Below are 18,083 nucleotides of genomic sequence, written 5' to 3' on the forward strand. Positions count from 1 at the left end.
AGACGTAGCTCGCTGCTCCTGATTTCAGCTCAGCCTCTCAGTTGATAGGATCATTCATTCATTAGGCCTATATCGAAACGATAGGCTACCTGTCATAGCAGTAGCATACCCTTTACTAGCTTAATACTAGTCCTAAAAGGTAGAAGAATCTCTTAAGACCTGCACAACTGTTTTATATCACTTGGTTGGATTATGGAAGTCCGTGAGACTCGATACATAGTTGAAGTCCGATTTGTTACCATACAGGCTGTTTTTCTTTTGTGTCATCGTTTCAACATTGTCTGACCATCACATTTCACATGCCTTCCTATGGATACATCATTTATCAACACAATTCATTGCCCTGTCATGGTGTATGGAATCTGTTGCAAATCCCTGTTCATGTCATTCATTCTAGAACCCACAGGAACAGTAGGAACAGTTGATGTACCTTAAGTGGCCTGTCTCTTTCTTGTGGTCTGATGAGGCCACGATAGATGAAGACTGCGTTCACCATGCATGACCCATTTCCTTGCCATGGATGAAAGCTTTCTGGATTCTGTAAACTAAAAGTAATGGGCGTTTCAAAAGTCGTTTGTTTTCGATGCTAACGCGGTCACAAAAGGCCTCCTCTTGTTCAAATTGACACTCAGAGATGTTATGTATTGTGTCTCGTTTCCCTTTTAACACTAAATGATGCAGTATGATGCGCTGACGTCGGTGGGCGTGGGCCTTCATCTTCAGCTGTCGACGGTCTTTGATCAAAGATGTTGAAGGAGAAACATTCTAGATCACTGTTGAGATGCTGCATGCATATTAAAGCGTTTGATGTGCTGGGAAAAAATGACAGCAACAACAATCTCGTTGACTCTAATCAGTGTTGCCCTCACACACTTTGAATTTGGAACCTGAATCAGTTAAGCCATTTGAACTGCTGTGTCCTGCCTGGCGCTCTAACCCATTAGCTTTAACCTTTACCCTGCCAGGAGGAACTTGACCCCACCCCAGCCCTGCTAGCAGAGCCTGAGGACACCGTGCCGGCCAAGGATGAGACCGAGCAGACACAGAAGGCCAACTTCAAGACACGGCGCTCTCAAGCCATCGCAGCTAAAGCCCTCGAAATTGAGAAGGTAATTCGAGGTCCCACTATCCAACAACACTCAACTGCTAGCTAGTCATTCTCTGCTGGCTGTGTGGTAGAGTCCTGCATCGGGTTGGATACCAGCGGTTCCCAGCGGTTGACCCGCATAAAATCACCTGTTTTGGATGGATTCTTGTGTCATTGTGGACAAGGACCACAAGCCAGTAGATGGATATACAGCCAGCAAAAAGTGCAAGCAGGTATTTGTTTACGATAGGTAAATTCAGTTTAATATCAGTTAATCGTTAGGTTAATTCAGGCTTTCGTGCATTTAGACCATATGCAGGCCATATGTCCAAAAACGGTACGCCGGTAAAGGTTTGAGTAGCCTTTTATCCAAATGTAGACATGCAGACAAATTAATTCATGCAGGAAGGGGAATAATAGCCTACTACTCTGGAATCATAAAAACAATTAATGAAATGTGTTATTTGGCTGGTCACTGATCGGCTCTCGGGAACAATTCTATGCAGGTGGGTCAGGTTGCGTAGAAAAACATGTCCTGATTTTAGGGATGCTAACTGTTAATCGGTTAGCTGCTGAAAATACATTTGACCGGTCATCCTTATCAAGTCTATAGGAGCATTTGCATAATTTTGTGGAATTCAATTGGCGCGTTTGTATTTTCGTTACTGGCCATGCATCTAATTTATCACACACACACACAGCATACAGAGCCTAGTTTGAGGAGTGGAATAGCCTACCACCTGTCAGACAGTGTGAGAGTAGCTCCTCAAAGTCTTTTGGCTACTGGAGTGAAACCTGCTTCTGCATGCCCAGTCATTGCGCAACAAATAGCAATCGCGTGTTAACTTTGGTGGCCACGATTTTAAAAGTTGCTATTTTTCTAACTCGTAATTAAAGCGCGCCTCCCATTCGGGTGTGTAGGCTATAGCCTGCCTAGCGTTGACTACCAGCGCATCACCCACCACTTTGCAACGTGTGCTTGAGGCAGTGGAATTGTTTGAAACCTGAGCGATTTACTTTACTTCAAATAATGAGGCATGTCTTACTTTGCTTCAAAGTAGCCTTGCGAAAAATCCATCTGAAGAAACATGGAGGCAATTATTTTATGAAGACTTCCTCATGCCATTAACCAGCATTTCTCTCCTGTTCTATTGATTTTCATATCAACTTCATTTTGTTGTCCAGAAGCCAATGCTACAATCCTAGTCATATTAGCAACCTATCATTGCAACAACCATTAGATTTTCCCTCTTTCTACATTTCTAACAGAGATTTTTATCTCTGTCACAACTGTTCGCATTAGGTTAAGAGCGGTGCTTTCCGCAAATTGCATTTTTGGCAAATGTTTGAAAATGTTTTATTAGCTGCTTCATCACAGAGGTTGCATGTTCAACAATGGACTATAGCCTTTTGAACTGTTAGACGATAAGGCTTACCGTTGTTGCATGTTCCCAGTAAGCTCTGAAGGAAGAATGTTCGGTCCGTGTATGCATGCATGGTGTCAGAGAGGAAGAGGCAAAGCGAGAGGTTTTTCTTTCGCCGAAATCTGACCAGAGTAAGCCCAATAGGTTTCTATGGGCTTGTTTTGGGCCTCAGCTTGTTACCTGCCTTCCCGCCTAGGGCCGACTTCCATTGTTAGCGCGGAAACATAAGCATCGCGTCATTAGGTACAGATCTCAAATAGTACTTTTCTGTTGGTCACGTCATTTTACTGTTTTGGAAAAATGTAACCGTTTGTTGACCGGCAACAAAATTTAGTCGGTAGCAAAATGTACACATTTGCAGCCCTAGTCCTGATGTCGGATATCGTGTAGGGCTTGGAATTGTTGTGGCCGGTGTGGGGCGGGTGTGACTCCAAAGAACTGACCCGTGCAAGAATGCTATCTCTAGTCCGACTCCTAGGCCTGAACCTTCCCTCCATTTGGATTAGTGGCTCTCTGAAGCACCATTGCCTGCAGATGGCGGCTTGGGAAACATGTCATTTTGATTTGAAAGAGAGAGCGCACAGGGAGGGAGGATGAGTTGGCAGGAAGGACTTCAGCATCTCAGGTTGTGATGCTCTACACAGGGCCTGCTATTTGAGTCTGCCTGCCCTTCCCGGCCCTTCCCTACACACACACACACACACACACACTGCGCTACACTACACTACCACTTATCTGTTCCCGTTAAACCAGGGCAGGAATTGCCCTGCAGGGCAGGGCCACCCACGGTGTGGGTACTTCTTTTGGCATTACAAACATGCTTACGCACACATAGCACACATGCGTACCCTGCCATTTCCTAACCAGTTCACAGCAGCAGTTGTGTGGAGAGGCACTGGCTTGTAACGTCTATATTGACCTTAGCCAAATGCAGTCTGATCCCCATCCCTGTACAGCGGAGGGCCAAGCCAAACTCACCAGACCAAACGGAGACCAAGATGCATGGGGAGGGAGCCGGGTTTGCATGGGGATGTGGCCGGGGTACAGGGCTACGGCTGGGGATGGGGATGGGAATAGAGATGTGGCTAACACCAGGGATGTGGTTGGGGCAGAAAGTCTGGAGCTGGGCATGGGGATAGTGTTTGGGATAGAGCTGGCGCTGGGTGGCTGGTGCTTTGACTGAGGATGGGACTGGGCGCTGGCACGAGGTTCATACCTCCGTTGAGGCTGATTCAGTGTGATGGCTCCTGTCCATAGCTGTCTATTCAACTCCACATGGAGGGAGGAGACTGTCCTTTTACCACCCTTGAGCCATGAGCACTCACTCCTGTATCCGATACGGATCTTCAGAGGAGGCTGGTTTGAATGAGCACGTTTGCGGTAACGCTGAAGGATGAGGACTATGAAATATACACAACTCTCCATATGATTTGGATACTCAGTGGGGTCAGTCGTGTCGGGAGATGTTTATGTCTGGTTCATGTTCTAAAAATACCTCACTGTAGAGCTACCGTACCTATGTAATATGCGGCCGATTACGGGCTAGGAAAGCAATTGAGAAAGCCAAGACATTTATTAATGCTATGTTCCAGTAACTTCCTCTTGAAAGGCTCCTGTGTTACATTATAGGAATTACTCTTGAAAACGCCAATCAAATTCATCAGGAAACAAGCTAGCAGCAACCCTTGAACTTGTTAGCCTGTATCCCATCTTCTCCAATTTGGTTGATGGTACTACACTGTAAAGCATTAGCCTACATGTTTCTAACCAAAATGTAAATAGTCGTACATGGATGTACGACTATTTACATTTTGGTTAGGAACCTAGATTAAGTATCAGAGAAACTATTTAACGTAATGGGAGTATCGGCGTTGCTGCCAGTGATTTTCTGAGGAGTCCCTCCATTCATCATTTCAATCACTGTAAGCTAAACTTATCCATTTCTTCCCTATTAGTCCATCAGATGAAGTCTGCTTCCCAAATGGCACCTTATTGCCTTTACAGTGCCCTACTTTTGACCAGATTAGTACACTATAAAGGGAATAGTGTGCCATTTGGAACCTAGACTAAGCGGTCCAGTCCGGTCTGCATCCAGTCCAGGCTGAGTGATTAAATGGCTGTTTTAATGATATCCTCTGTGTACCAGGCCCTCCAGTCATTACATCCACTCATTACTCCACTTCCCTTATTAACTCAGGACCCCTGCCTCTCTGCCTACATCGGGGCTCATTTGAGCCGAGCTCCAGTATAGAATCACAGCTTTGTATGTATAATCTCCTAAAGACGAAACCCCCAACTCTGTATCCGTTACGCTTACACGCATGCAGACACACAAGCAAGCAAACACACACACACACCCACTGTACCCCTCTAATTCAGACCTCCGTGTCCGCTCCAAACGCCCCCTCATCCCTTCTTCCCTTTTCTCAGCCATGGCTTCTTAACCCGTCCTGTGTGGCCCTACCTCTCTCTAGTATCAGGTCTGGATATCAGTCCCTGGCTCCCTCCGCTGGGAGATAGGGAGGGAACCCAGGAAAAAACCACACACACACACACACACACAGAGAGCAGGTTCAGGTCAAGCCACCCTTCCTGTTTGGTTAAGTAACCAGGGACCGGTTCTGTCTGAGAGTTCACAGTACAGTTTGAGGAAACACTACTCCCTAAATACTCTCTATTGTTACAAATACAGCGTGACACTTCCTCACACATGCATTGAAACGCTCCAAGTGTGTGTGCATCCTTAAGAAACAGTATTTTTGTAAGCTCCAGTGATGTCGAGGGAAGTTATTTCATTTTGAGGCCCTTTTTTTCACCCATTCCCACTTCTTCCTCAAAGCTTCAAAGCATGTAGAAGAAGTGTGTATATATATATATATATATATATATATATATATATATATATATATATATATATATATATATATATATATATATATATATATATATATATATATATATATATAATATATATATATATATGAAGTAAATTTGTGAAAATGTAATCAGTGTCAACACACTGTAGAAAAGTTTAGGGAAGGTTTTGTTTTGAAAGATGGCAAACATAATCAACTCTAAGTGAATGGTGAGTAGGGCTGTTACGGTGACTGTTTTACCGTCACACCGGCGGTCACGAGTCATGACCGCAGTCAAATTCCACGTGACCATTTAGTCGCGGTAACTAGGGTTCTCCAAGCTCTGATGCTGCTGATGGTCATTAGTAGCCCACCAAACTTGGTAACTGCCTGCTACTCAGCACTCTATTGTCACTCCAATCACTCTGACATCGATGCAAATGTGATGAAAAATCGAATCAAACACTTCATGAGAGCCCATGAATTCATGTTGCGCAACTTTGTTTTGATGGCCTTTATTAAAAAGAGGATCCCATAAGCTGTCTATAGGCTAGGCCTACTATATTTATTTCTCAACTTTCCTAATATTATGGACTTTGCCCTGTTGTAAAACAAAGCAATGGCCTACCTGGCTGGCGTGAAAATGCACTATGGGACGCATCCTCCATTCGCTATTTAAGTGCATAGATGACATGTATTTTTTGCCCCTGTTCCGAGACAGGTGCTTGATAGTGGTCCATTCTAAATCAAGACAAATTTGATAAATTATTTTGTTCAAGATTAAATTAAGAATCGTCTGATGGGTGACATTAGCGTATCACTTGTGAATGATGCCCAGCGTGTGCAGTAAGGCAAGAAACAGTGCATGCATTTTTTTTTTGTGCTACTTTTTCAAATCAGTTGCCCATCTCATGTAACCAAGCCCATTATGCCACTAAAGTGGCCAAATAACTTCTTAAAATGGAGCATTAGTACGCTTTACAACCGGTGTAGAGCCTAACTGGCGTACATAGGTGATGTGTGAGCCAAGTTTAGAGATGATCATTTTCACCATAAAAATGCACCTTTTAATTATAAAGTATTACATGCATAATCACATTTGCGGTCACTTTGAGAATGGTGTTTTACCGCGATTTGATTGCATTTTGGAACATTCACACGTATAGCCTACAGCTGTGTGCGCATTGCTGCGCCTATAATGTTAAGAAATAGCCTAATAGTTTATCATGTGTTCTGATCTGTTGCGTTAGCCTCATTGCTTTAAAAAAAAAAATATGCGAGTGGCTGTATTAATTTGGTATCTATCGCATCCCACAACTGTCCCAGAGTATGTTTGGAGTATTTATTTCTCGCACAGATTAGAACAGGTCAACTGTTGTACTATGGGGGATAGTAGATTGACATAGGCTAGTGCTTTTGCTGTTCGTTAGGCCTACTCATGTTGGCTGACAAAGTAAATGTGGATAGGTCTTCTAACATCTTAAATATGCACCTCGGAATTTAATAAGAAGGATGCGTGCAGTTTCCTCCCCGACATGTCAGTCTTCACGTGTAGCCTACTTCGGTGCTGAGATGACTGTGAGAAGGACCCAATCAAGTGACTGCATTAGCGGCTAATAAGAATTGAGATATATGAGAGAGCCATGTGAGTGAGAGGTGCTTCGGAGCACGGAAATTAGCTGCCGGGAGAAGGGAATTATAATTATTATTTTCAGCCTAATGGCTACTGGCCGATTTTGATATATATTTTTAATTGTTTTAGGGTACATTACTGCCGCAAAGGGGGTATGCCGGCGTAAAATTTCAAGTCCTGATGAGACTATTATCAAGTGCTAGTCAAATTGTGAATGAGAGACTGATGAAGTGTGTGCAGCCTGCACAAGAAACAAAGCAGAGTTCATGACTTTCGTGTGACTTTTTTCAAATCCTCATGAGTCGCATCATGCAGCCTTAGAATGTATTAAAAATCAAAACATATAGCCTAGTGTTTGTGTAACAACTAAAGTGTAATACGTAACTCTAAATTAAGCATATAGTAGGACCTGTTTCTTTGTTAAACACTCAACACAGAATAGCCGCATGTGCGCAGTCACTCGGAAATCGTTTGGAGAAAATATCCTTTCTAATTCATTCAGCAATGTTCAATTGTATTCTTAATACTATAAACGAGTGCCATTGAATTCTAAGCAAATATTGTCTGCTAAATTAAGTAGTGTAGCCATCAGCCATATGGCATAGCCAGATCAGGGCCTAACATAAGGACAACTCAAGTTATGCTATTCTGTTCTGAAATAGACTACATTTTCTTCATGTCATGTTTTTTTTAGATTTGTCTAAAATAAATAATGGATTTATTGTGATGCTGTAGGCTATATTAAATGGATTTATTAGACTTTTGAAAATGTTAATGTAAATGTTCCAAAGGTCTGCATCAGTGACTTGTAGGCTATGCGTGGAATCCAGGAGATGCTAAACGTGTTTGTTAATTAACGGTCAATCAAATCAAATTTTATTGGTCACATACACATATTTAGCAGATGTTATTGCGGGTGTAGTGAAATGCTATAGATGCTGTTGCGCCTTCTTCACCACACTGTCTGTATTGGTGGACCATTTCAGATCGTCGGTGATGTGTACGCCAAGGAACTTGAAGCTTTTCACATTCTCCACCGTGGTCCTGTTGATGTGGATAAGGGTGTGCTCTCTCTGCTGTATCCTGAAGTTCACTATCAGCTCTTTCGTTTTGTTGACGTTGAGGTTAAGGTTTATTTTCCTGGCACCACTCTGCCAGGGCCCTCACCACCTCCCTGTAAGCTGTCTCATCATTGTTGGTAATCAGGCCTACAACTGTTGTCATCTGCAAACTTGATGATTTGAGTTTTAGGCATGCGTGGCTACGCAGTCATGGGTGAACAATGAGTACAGGAGGGGGCTGAGAATGCTCCCTTGTGGGGCCCCTGTGTTGAGGATCAGCGAAGTGGAGGTGTTTCCTACCTTCACCACCTGGGGGGCGGCCCAGTTGCACAGGGCGGGGTTCAGACCGAGTGCCCGAGCTTAATGTTGAGCTTGGAGGGTACTATGGTGTTGAAGGCTGAGCTATAGTTAATGAACAGCATTCTTACATAGGTATTCCTCTTGTCCAGGTGGGATAGGGCAGTGTGCAGTGCGATGGCGATTGCATCGTCTGTGGATCTATTGAGGCGGTATTCAAATTAAATTGGGTCTAGGTTGTCAGGTAAGGTAGAGGTGATATGATCTTTAACTAGCCTCAAAGCACTTTGTGATGACAGAAGTGAGTGCCACGGGGCGATAGTAATTTAGTTCAGTTACCTTTGCTTTCTTGGTGACAGGAACAATGGTGGACATCTTCAAGCAAGTGGGGACCGCAGACTGGGATAGGGAGAGATTGAATATGTCTGTAAACACTCCAGCCAGCTGGTCTGCGCGAGCTCTGAGGACGCGGCTAGGGATGCCGTCTGGGCCGGCAGCCTTGCGAGAGTTAACATGTTTAAATGTCTTACACACGTTGGCCACGGAGAACGAGAGCCCACAGTCCTTGGGAGCGGGCCGTGTCGGTGGCACTGTTTTCCTTAAAGTGGGCAGAGACTGTTTAGCTTGTCCGGGAGCAAGACGTTGGTGTCCCCAACGTGGCTGGTTTTCCCTTTGTAATCCATAATTATCTGTAGACACTGCCACATACGTCTCGTATCTGAGCTGTTGAATTGCGACTCCACTTTGTCTCTCTACTGACGTTTTGCCTGTTTGCCTCATGCAGGGAATAACTACACTGTTTGTATTCGCACTTTCAGTTTAGCGCAAATACTGCCATCTATCCACGGTTTCTGGTTTGGGTAGGTTTTAATAGTCACAGTGGGAACAACATCCGCTATACACTTCCTGATGAACTCAGTCACCGTATCAGTGTATACGTCGATGTTATTCTCGATGTTATTTTTATTTATTTATTTTTACCTTTATTTATACAGGTTTTTCTCATTGAGATAACATCTCTTTTCCAAAAGAGACCTGGTCCAATAGCAACATATCCCAGTCCCCATGTTTAAAACAATCTTGAAGCATGGATTCCGATTGGTCAGACCAGTGTTGAATAGACCTTAGCACGGGTACTTCCTGTTTGAGATTCTACCTATAGAAAGGATGAGCAAAATTGAGTCATCTGATTTGGCGTGGGAGGGCCTTGTCGACATCCTGGAAGTTGGAGTAGCAGGGGTGTTTTAGTAGCGCAAGTTCTACAGTCAATTTGTTGATAGAACTTCGCGAGCATTTTCCTCAAATTTGCTTTGTTAAAATCCTCAAGTACAATAAATGCTGTCTCAGGATATGTGGTTTCCAGTTTGCACAAAGTCCAGTGTAGTTCATTGAGGGCCGCCGTGGTATCGGTTTGAGGGGGAATATAGATGGCTGTGACTATAACCAAAGCGAATTCTCTTTGGAGGTAATACGGTCAGTATTTAATTGTGAGGTATTCTAGGTCGGGTGAACAAAATGACTTGAGTTTCTGTACGTTATCACAATCACACTATTTTTTTTTATTTAACCAGGTAGTCCAGTTGAGAACATGTTCTCATTTACAACTGCGACCTGGCCAAGATAAAGCAAAGCAGTGCGACAAAAACAACACAGAGTTACACATTAACAAACGTACAGTCAATAACACAAATTAAAAATCTATATACCGTGTGTGCAAATGTAGAAGAGTAGGGAGGTAATGCAATAAATAGGCCATAGAGGTGAAATAATTTAGCATTAACACTGAAGTGATAGATTTGCAGATGATGATGTGCAAGTACAGATACTGGGGTGCAAAAGAACAAGAGGATAAATAACAATATGGGGATGAGGTAGTCGGGGGTGCTATTTACAGAAAGGCTGTGTACAGGTACAGTGATCGGTAAGCTTCTCTGACAGCTGATGCTTAAAGTTAGAGAGGGAGATTAAAGATTCCAGCTTCAGTGATTTTTGCAATTCGTTCCAGTCATTGGCAGCAGAGAACTGGAAGGACAGGTGGCCAAAGTAGGTGTTGGCTTTGGGGATGACCAGTGAAAACCTGCTGGAGCGCGTGCTACAGGTGGGTGTTGCTATGGTGACCAGTGAGCTGAGGCGGAGCTTTACCTAGCTAAGACTTATAGATGACCTGGAGCCAGTGGGTTTGGCAACGAATATGTAGTGAGGGCCAGCCAATGAGAGCATACAGGTCGCAAGTGGTGGGGAGTATATGGGGCTTTGGTGATAAAACGGATGGCACTGTGATAAACTACATCCAGTTTGACATCGCCGAAGTCAAGGATCGGTAGGATAGTCAGTTTTATGAGGGTATGTTTGGCAGCATGAGTGAAGGAGGCTTTGTTGCGAAATAGGAAGACGATTCTAGATTTAATTTTGGATTGGAGATGCTTAATGTGAGTCTGGAAGGAGCGTTTACAGTCTAACCAGACACCTCGGTATTTGTTATCCACATATTCACATAAGTCAGAACCGTCCAGAGTAGTGATGCTAGTTGTGCGGGTGTGGGCAGCAATCTGTTGAAGAGCATGCATTTAGTTTTACTAGCGTTTAAAAGCAGTTGGAGGCCACGGAAGGAGTGTTGTATGGCATTGAAGCTTGTTTGGAGGTTTGTTAACACAGTGTCCAAAGAAGGGCCAGATGTTTACAGAATGGTGTCGTCTGCGTTGAGGTGGATCAGAGTCACTAGCAGCAAGAGCGACATCACTGATATATACAGAGAAAAGAGTCGGCCTGAGAATTGAACCCTGTGGCACCCCCATAGAGACTGCCAGAGGTCTGGACAACAGGCCCTCCAATTTGGCACACTGAACTCTGTCTGAGAAGTAGTTGGTGAACCAGGCGAGGCAGTCATTTTAGAAGCCAAGGCCATTGAGTCTGTCAATCGCCTCGTTCTTATCGGCAGAGTCGAAAGCCTTGGCCAGGTTGATGAAGACGGCTGCACAGTACTGTCTTTTATTGATGGTGGTTATGATATCGTTTAGGACCTTGAGCGTGGCTGAGGTGCACCATGACCAGCTCGGAAACCAGATTGCATAGTGGAGAAGGTACTGTGGGATTAAAAATGGTCTGTGATCTGTTTAACTTGGCTTTCGAAGATTTTAGAATGGCAGGGCAGGATGGATTTAGGTCTATAACAGTTTGGGTCTAGAGTGTCTCCCCCTTAGAAGAGGGGGATGACCGCGGCAGCTTTCCAATCTTTGGCGATCTCAGACGATACGAGAGGTTGAACAGGCTAGTGATAGGGGTTGCAACAATTTCGGCGGATAATTTTTTAAAGAAAAGGTCCAGATTGTTTAGCCCAGCTGATTTGTAGGGATCCAGATTTTGCAGCTCTTTCAGAACATCAGCTGTCTGGATTTGGGTGAAGGAGAAGCGGGGGGGGGGCTTGTGCATGTTGCTGCAGGGGGTGCTGAGCTGTTGGTTGGGGTAGCCAGGTGGAAAGCATGGCCAGCCGTAGAAAAATGCTGAGGTGCTTCTATTCTCCATGGACCTTAGTGTCCCAAAACTTTTTGGAATTAGTGCTTCAGGATGCAAATATCTGTTTGAAAAAACTAGCCGTAGCTTTCCTAACTGAACTGAGTATATTGGTCAGCTTCCCTGAAAAGTTGCATATCGCGGGGGCTATTTGATGCTAATGCAGAACGCCACAGGATGTTTTTGTGCTGGTCAAGGGCAAGCTGACCAATATACTCTCAATATAGACTTTTCAGGGAAGCTGACCAATATACTCTGTTCTTAGTTCTACATTTTTTTAATGGGGCATGCTTATTTAAGATGGTGAGGAAAGCACTTTTAAAAAGCAACCAGGCATCCTTTACTGACGGGATGAGGTCCATATCCTTCCAGGATACACGGGCCAGGTCGATTAGAAAGGCCTGCTCGCTGAAGTGTTTTAGGGAGCGTTTGCCAGTGATGAGGGGTGGTCGTTTGACCACGGACCCATTACGCACGCAGGCAATGAGGCAGTGATCGCTGAGATCCTGGTTGAAGGCAGCAGAGGTGTATTTTGAGGGCCAGTTGGTCAAGATGATATCTATGAGGGTTCCAATGGTTACCGATTTAGGGTTATACCTGGTAGGTTCCTTGATCATCTGTGTGAGATTGAGGGCATCTAGCTTAGGTTGTAGGACGGCTGGGGTGTTAATTATGTCCCAGTTTAGGTCACCTAACAGTACGATCTCTGAAGATAGATGAGGGGCAATCAATTCACATATGGTATCCAGAGCACAGTTGTGGGCTGAAGGGGGTTTATAACAAGCGGCAACGGTCAGAGACTTGTTTCTGGAACGGTGGATTTTTAAAAGTAGAAGCTCTATTTGTTTGGGCACAGACCTGTACAGTATGACAGAATTCTGCAGGCTATCTCTGCAGTAGATTGCAACTCCGCCCCCTTTGGCAGTTCTGTCTTGTCTGAAAATATTGTAGTTAGGGATGGAAATGTCCTTCCTAAGCCAGGATTTAGACACGTCTATGACATCAGGGTTGGCGGAGTGTGCTAAAGCAGTGAATAAAACAAACTTATGGAGGAGGTTAACAATTTTAACATCATGAGTAGTTAATCATGAAACATACATCTCCGCCTTTCTTGTTCTCGTATAGTTCTTTATTCCTATCCGCGCAATGTACTGAGAACCCAGCTGGCTGTATGGACTGTGACAGTATATCCAGAGAGAGCCATGATTCCGTGAAACAGAGTATGTTAGTCCCTGATGTCTCTGGAAGGAGATCCTCGCCCTGAGCTTGTCTACTTTATTGTCCTTAGACTGAACATTAGCGAGTAATATACTCTGACGCGGTGGATGGTGTGCACGCCTCCTCAGTCAGACTACTAGTTGCCTCCGAATAGCTCATCTCTCCCGGCGGCGTCTTGGAGCAGAGTCTGGGATAAGTTCAATTGTACGAACAAAGGATACATTTCAAGAAAGTCGTATTCCTGGTCATAATGCTGCTGAGTTACCGCTGCTCTGATATCCAAAAGTTCTTTGCGGCTGTATGTAATAACACAAAAACTTTCTGAGCTAATAATGTAAGAAATAACATACAAAATACTAAAAAGTTGCTTAGGAGCTAGAAGCAGAGCTGTCATGTCTGTCGGCAGTTATTTGCTTGACAATCACCGCCCTAATGGTGAGTAGTGAGTACTATGAGATGTGACACGGCGCTGCATGCGTTTGTCTTGTTAATGTCACTGGTTTCTTTATGCATCTTTAAACACGGAACCAATTCTCTCTCTTCACAGTTATGCTTATTCCCTCTGAGTTAAACAAAGAAAGCTTTCAATATTAGGAAGGTGTTCCTAATGTTTTGCACACTGTGCATATTCCATGTTTTGCTAAAACTGTTCCAAATGAAGTAGAAACGATTTATCCCTCTGACTTGTAGGAGAAAGTTGTTTAAAGAGGAACTTGACCCTGGGCTTATTTGGTCACACAGTGTGTTCCTGGTCTCTCACTTCTCTGTGGTTGGTGCCTGTCCAACACTGTCATTATGTGGCCCAGTGGCTACGGTTGACATGATGGGCTACAGACATTAAAGCATCAGTCTCTCAGGCCAACATATGCCACATTTTGTCAGTGTTTTGTTGTTGGTACTTTGTGTGCAGGTTTTACTCGACAATCGTGTCGAATTTTCTCTCGAGAATTGAACCCGGGTTATTTGTTCTAGAATCTTGTCTAGATCAGCAGACACCTCTGCAGGGTCATAGCAGTTCTACTCCAGTTTGAAGAGCAGTCTACAGGGAGGAGAATGTGGGTTAGAGATTGGGGAATGAGCAGATAGCAGCGTCTGTGTTAACTACCTCAACATGCTGCAGCTAGTTGAGCTGAGCTGGGGGTATTTTCAGGGTGGAGGAGAGACTCAGACAAGAGAGGGGGAATGATGAGAGCGGGAGAGAGAAGTCTACTGGAGACCTTTGGAGTCATTGATTCTCTTTTCATTTAGTTAATTGGCAGGTAGAGCAGAGAAGAGAGACACCCTCATTTAGTCTCTCTGGAGAGTATGGTGGAGAGTATATCATTTCAGCTAACCGTCTTCATCTAGTTTGCCCCACTTTGCGCTCCCCCAGCCTACCCTAAAGACTCCCTCAGGTGGTAGTTGTGCTTGATGACGGTTCATGAACAGGAATCTTCAGTAGCATACGGCTCAAGATGCGCTTAAACCACAATGTAGGCCAAATGGTCAGTTAACGAGCAGCATGATTTACTTCTGTGCTTTTGTAGTTACTCTACCTGGAATGTGCTTGTTGTTATGCGTTCTATTGTGTAGAACAATGTTATACAACAGAGGGTTTTTTTTCCCCCCATGCATCTAGCTTGGTTTATTGGGACATACTTATTGTTTCAGGGTTCTATTATTCCCCTGACCTTTGAAAGTACTGTATGGCGCTGCTTGGCCCACCCAGCTGAAGGCCTCTGTGTCAGAGTTTGGCCTTCTGAGAAGCATGTGGTTGTTTGCTAGTGACCATGGCGCAGTTCGTTTCATCCAGGATGTAGTATGACAGAGCATCTTAAACATCACATCCTCCTCTTTATCTGGACCGCATTGTCAGTCTCGCCCCCCCCCCCCCCCCCCCCCCCCCCCCACATACACACACACACACACACACACACACACACACACACACACACACACACACACTCACACTTTTTTGCTCCTAGCTGAAAGGGTCCTGCAACAAACAAGGCTGTTTTTATTTTTTTATATGGTCAAGTCCATCTGTCCTTAGACCACTCAGCAACTCCTCATTTATGCCGCAAACGCACTAATATATTTAGTCTGCGCAGGCAGAAGATAACAAATCTGCTTAAGCTGTTCTAAAGTAGAAAAAAAGACTAATAAAGCCCAGATTCCCAAAATGGCTACAGGGTCTTAACATGACACACTTTTACCTCTTAAGGAAGCTTCCTGGGACTTCTTGATTAGATCACTACTGTAAAGAAATAGGTCACAGGAATCTCTTGCTGTTTTGTGAAAATTGATGCGGAGAATGGCACTGTCTGACGACAAAGTAATTGAAGTCTGTTATTCCTGTAATGAAAAAGCTTTTACCACTGGAGAAAAAGCTTGCCACTGACTAAAAATAGTTTCAGACTCAAAGAATTTTGTAGTCACTATCTCCATAATGTTTAATGAAGCTAGCATACAGTTATTGTGATTATTTTAGGGAGACTAAATCGCCACGGCTTGAATTCAAAGCACATTACACACACGGTACAACGCGTTTATTGGTGGTAAAAGGAACAGTAAAGTTCAACTTAGCACCAGCCAGCTCCAGTGAACTTTCATCAAGCGTTTTCGCTGTGCTGTGAAGAATGGTGAGGACGGTGGAAACCTGGCAGGATTAGATTAGCTGAACCCTTGAGTGCCCTGTGCCCTCTTTGGAAGAGCACTCCATAGGGCACTTTCATAGTACACTTCAGAGGAGATTTGTTAGAATCCACTGAACCCTTGTCCCAGACTGCTCCCCGTGCCCTCCCTTTTGTAAGGGCACTTTATAGGGCACTTCAGAGAAAGATTGGCAGCGTTCGTTCAACCCTGGAGCTGAACCCTTGTCCCAGGCGGCTCCTTTTCTAAGGGCACTTCACAAGGCACTTTGGTGTGAAAGCCAGGGCCAGACCTACTGAGTGCTGACCTCCAGGAAGGATCAAATAAGGGTAATACATAGTATACACACATAGTGGGTCTGTTCACGTCAACCCCCAGGTGTTTAAGACCTAGTGCCCAATGGGCGAGCACCTGGCTGGGACCCCAGCCCTGCTTTTAATAGAGGTTAACAGCCCTTTTCTAGTGTGGTAGTAAAACCAGAGCTGCCTCCTGGACCCGAGGGCCTGTTTTTGTTACCATGTGGTGTGAAAGAACCGAGCAGCTAACGCTAACAGACTGTTAATATAACACCTTCACTCCCTTCTGTACCAATGGATGGTTGGACACACGCAGGCTCGCTCGCACGCCTGTTTCGTTGAATGCACCTACTTGCCAGAAATGTGGGTTCATGAAGTTCACAGTGAAGTGTTGGGAGCATGGACTAAGTCTGAACCCATTTACTGTGTTACGGCTATTAAATGCACTTTGAAGCAAAGGTGTCACTGCGCAACTTTGTTCAATTCTATTTGTGTACGACGCTGGCTTCTCCTGCTTCTAATAGTGCATGTGTTGATTTGTTTTATTCACCGTTCGATGTGTTTATCAGTTATTGATTGATTGATGTCTGTCTTTGTACTTTGTATTGTCGATTTCTGTGGTGATCAATCAATTTCCTTTCTTGATATTAATGGAGTTATTTTACTAATACTATGTTTCAGAACGGTGTTCACTTTATGGTTTGAATGGTTTGTACACATTTCTAATGTAATGAGTTGTTGCCGTGTGTGTCTATAGCAATACAAGCAGGACTGCGAGACGTTTGGCACGGTTGTCAAGATGCTGGTGGTCAAGGAGCCCAGTCTGGAGAAGCTGCTCCAGAACCCTCTGAAGGACAACCTGATTGAGATCAGGGAGCTTTGCCTTGACGACCTCCGACACTTTATCATAGAGCTGGACCAGGTCATGACGCCAGAACCGTCAGCATGAGGGGGAACCACAAAAGCCCTTATTACGTGCAGGTACTGATGGACCAGAGGTGGAGTTTGTGTGGTGGCATAGAAGACTGTGAGAGGAGGCAACCTAGTGTGGCATCCTCTCCACACTGTGATTTAAGAAAAAATCATACTTTTTTTTACCCCTTTTTTCACCCCAATTTCGTGATATTCAATTGATAGTTAGTCTTGTCGCCATCGCTGCAACTCCCGTACGGACTCAGAGGCAAATGTCGAGAGCCATGCATCCTCTGAAACGTGACCCTGCCAAGATATTCAAGTACATTTTCAAGAAAAAACACTAACAATTGTTCACTAAAATATTTTATTATTGGAAACATGCTTATTTGAGAATAAATATTTTATAGAATTTGAGGTCACTTTAGGGAGTTAATATTTTCAGGAATGTTTTTTCCCCCATGCTGTTTATATAGATTTCAGGTGTCGTTCTTTAAACCTCATGTCCAGCAGTCATTTCTTCACTCCTTAGACACATTGCTGAATTCCCCTTCTGACCAACTGTTAAACAACCAAATATGTATACACAGAAGGAATGGTAAGAATACGCTTTTTGGAGTTCATTTATCAGTGTGCCGTAAATGAAGAGATTTGAGTGGTTTCAATACCGTTTAGTGCTCTCCAGAAAACTTGTCCGACGACAAATGTTTTGCATATTTTATGGTGTTTACTGTCATACAGTACCAGTCAAAAGTTTGGACACACCTACTCATTCAAGGGTTTTTCTTTATTTTTACTATTTTCTACATTGTAGAATAACTATGGAATCATGTAGTAACCAAGAAAGTGTTAAACAGATCCAAATATATTTTATATTTGAGATTCTTCAAAGTAGCCACCCTTTGCATTGACAGTTTTGCACACTCTTGGCATTCTCTCAACCAGCTTCACCTGGAATGCTTTTCCAACAGTCTTGAAGGAGTTCCCTGGGTCATTGTCCTGTTGAAAAACAAATGATAGTCCCACTAAGCGCAAACCAAACATTTGACTGGTACTGTATATGTTCTTTGTGTTACTTTTTCTGTTGGGTAATAAAAGTAATTTAACAAGCTTTCCGGAGTTTCTGTTCCTCTACACTATATTCATTCTTCATACACAT

At 43.9% G+C, this 18,083-nt stretch overlaps 1 protein-coding gene across 2 annotated transcripts in view; it reads left to right on the forward strand.

The window, feature by feature from the left end:
* Positions 1-18,035, forward strand: part of LOC129866684 (periphilin-1-like) — a 38,177-nt gene extending 20,142 nt beyond the window's left edge. For both annotated transcript variants that reach the window (XM_055939491.1, XM_055939492.1), the window contains 2 exons: positions 966-1,109; positions 16,770-18,035. In XM_055939491.1, the coding sequence (XP_055795466.1) occupies positions 966-1,109; positions 16,770-16,961 (336 nt within the window). In that variant the 3' untranslated portion in view covers positions 16,962-18,035. The remainder of the gene's footprint in view (positions 1-965; positions 1,110-16,769) is intronic.
* Positions 18,036-18,083: the final 48 nt, after the last annotated feature.

Source organism: Salvelinus fontinalis, chromosome 12 (assembly GCF_029448725.1).
Source record: "Salvelinus fontinalis isolate EN_2023a chromosome 12, ASM2944872v1, whole genome shotgun sequence".
In the NCBI taxonomy this organism is placed as follows: Eukaryota; Metazoa; Chordata; class Actinopteri; order Salmoniformes; family Salmonidae; genus Salvelinus; species Salvelinus fontinalis.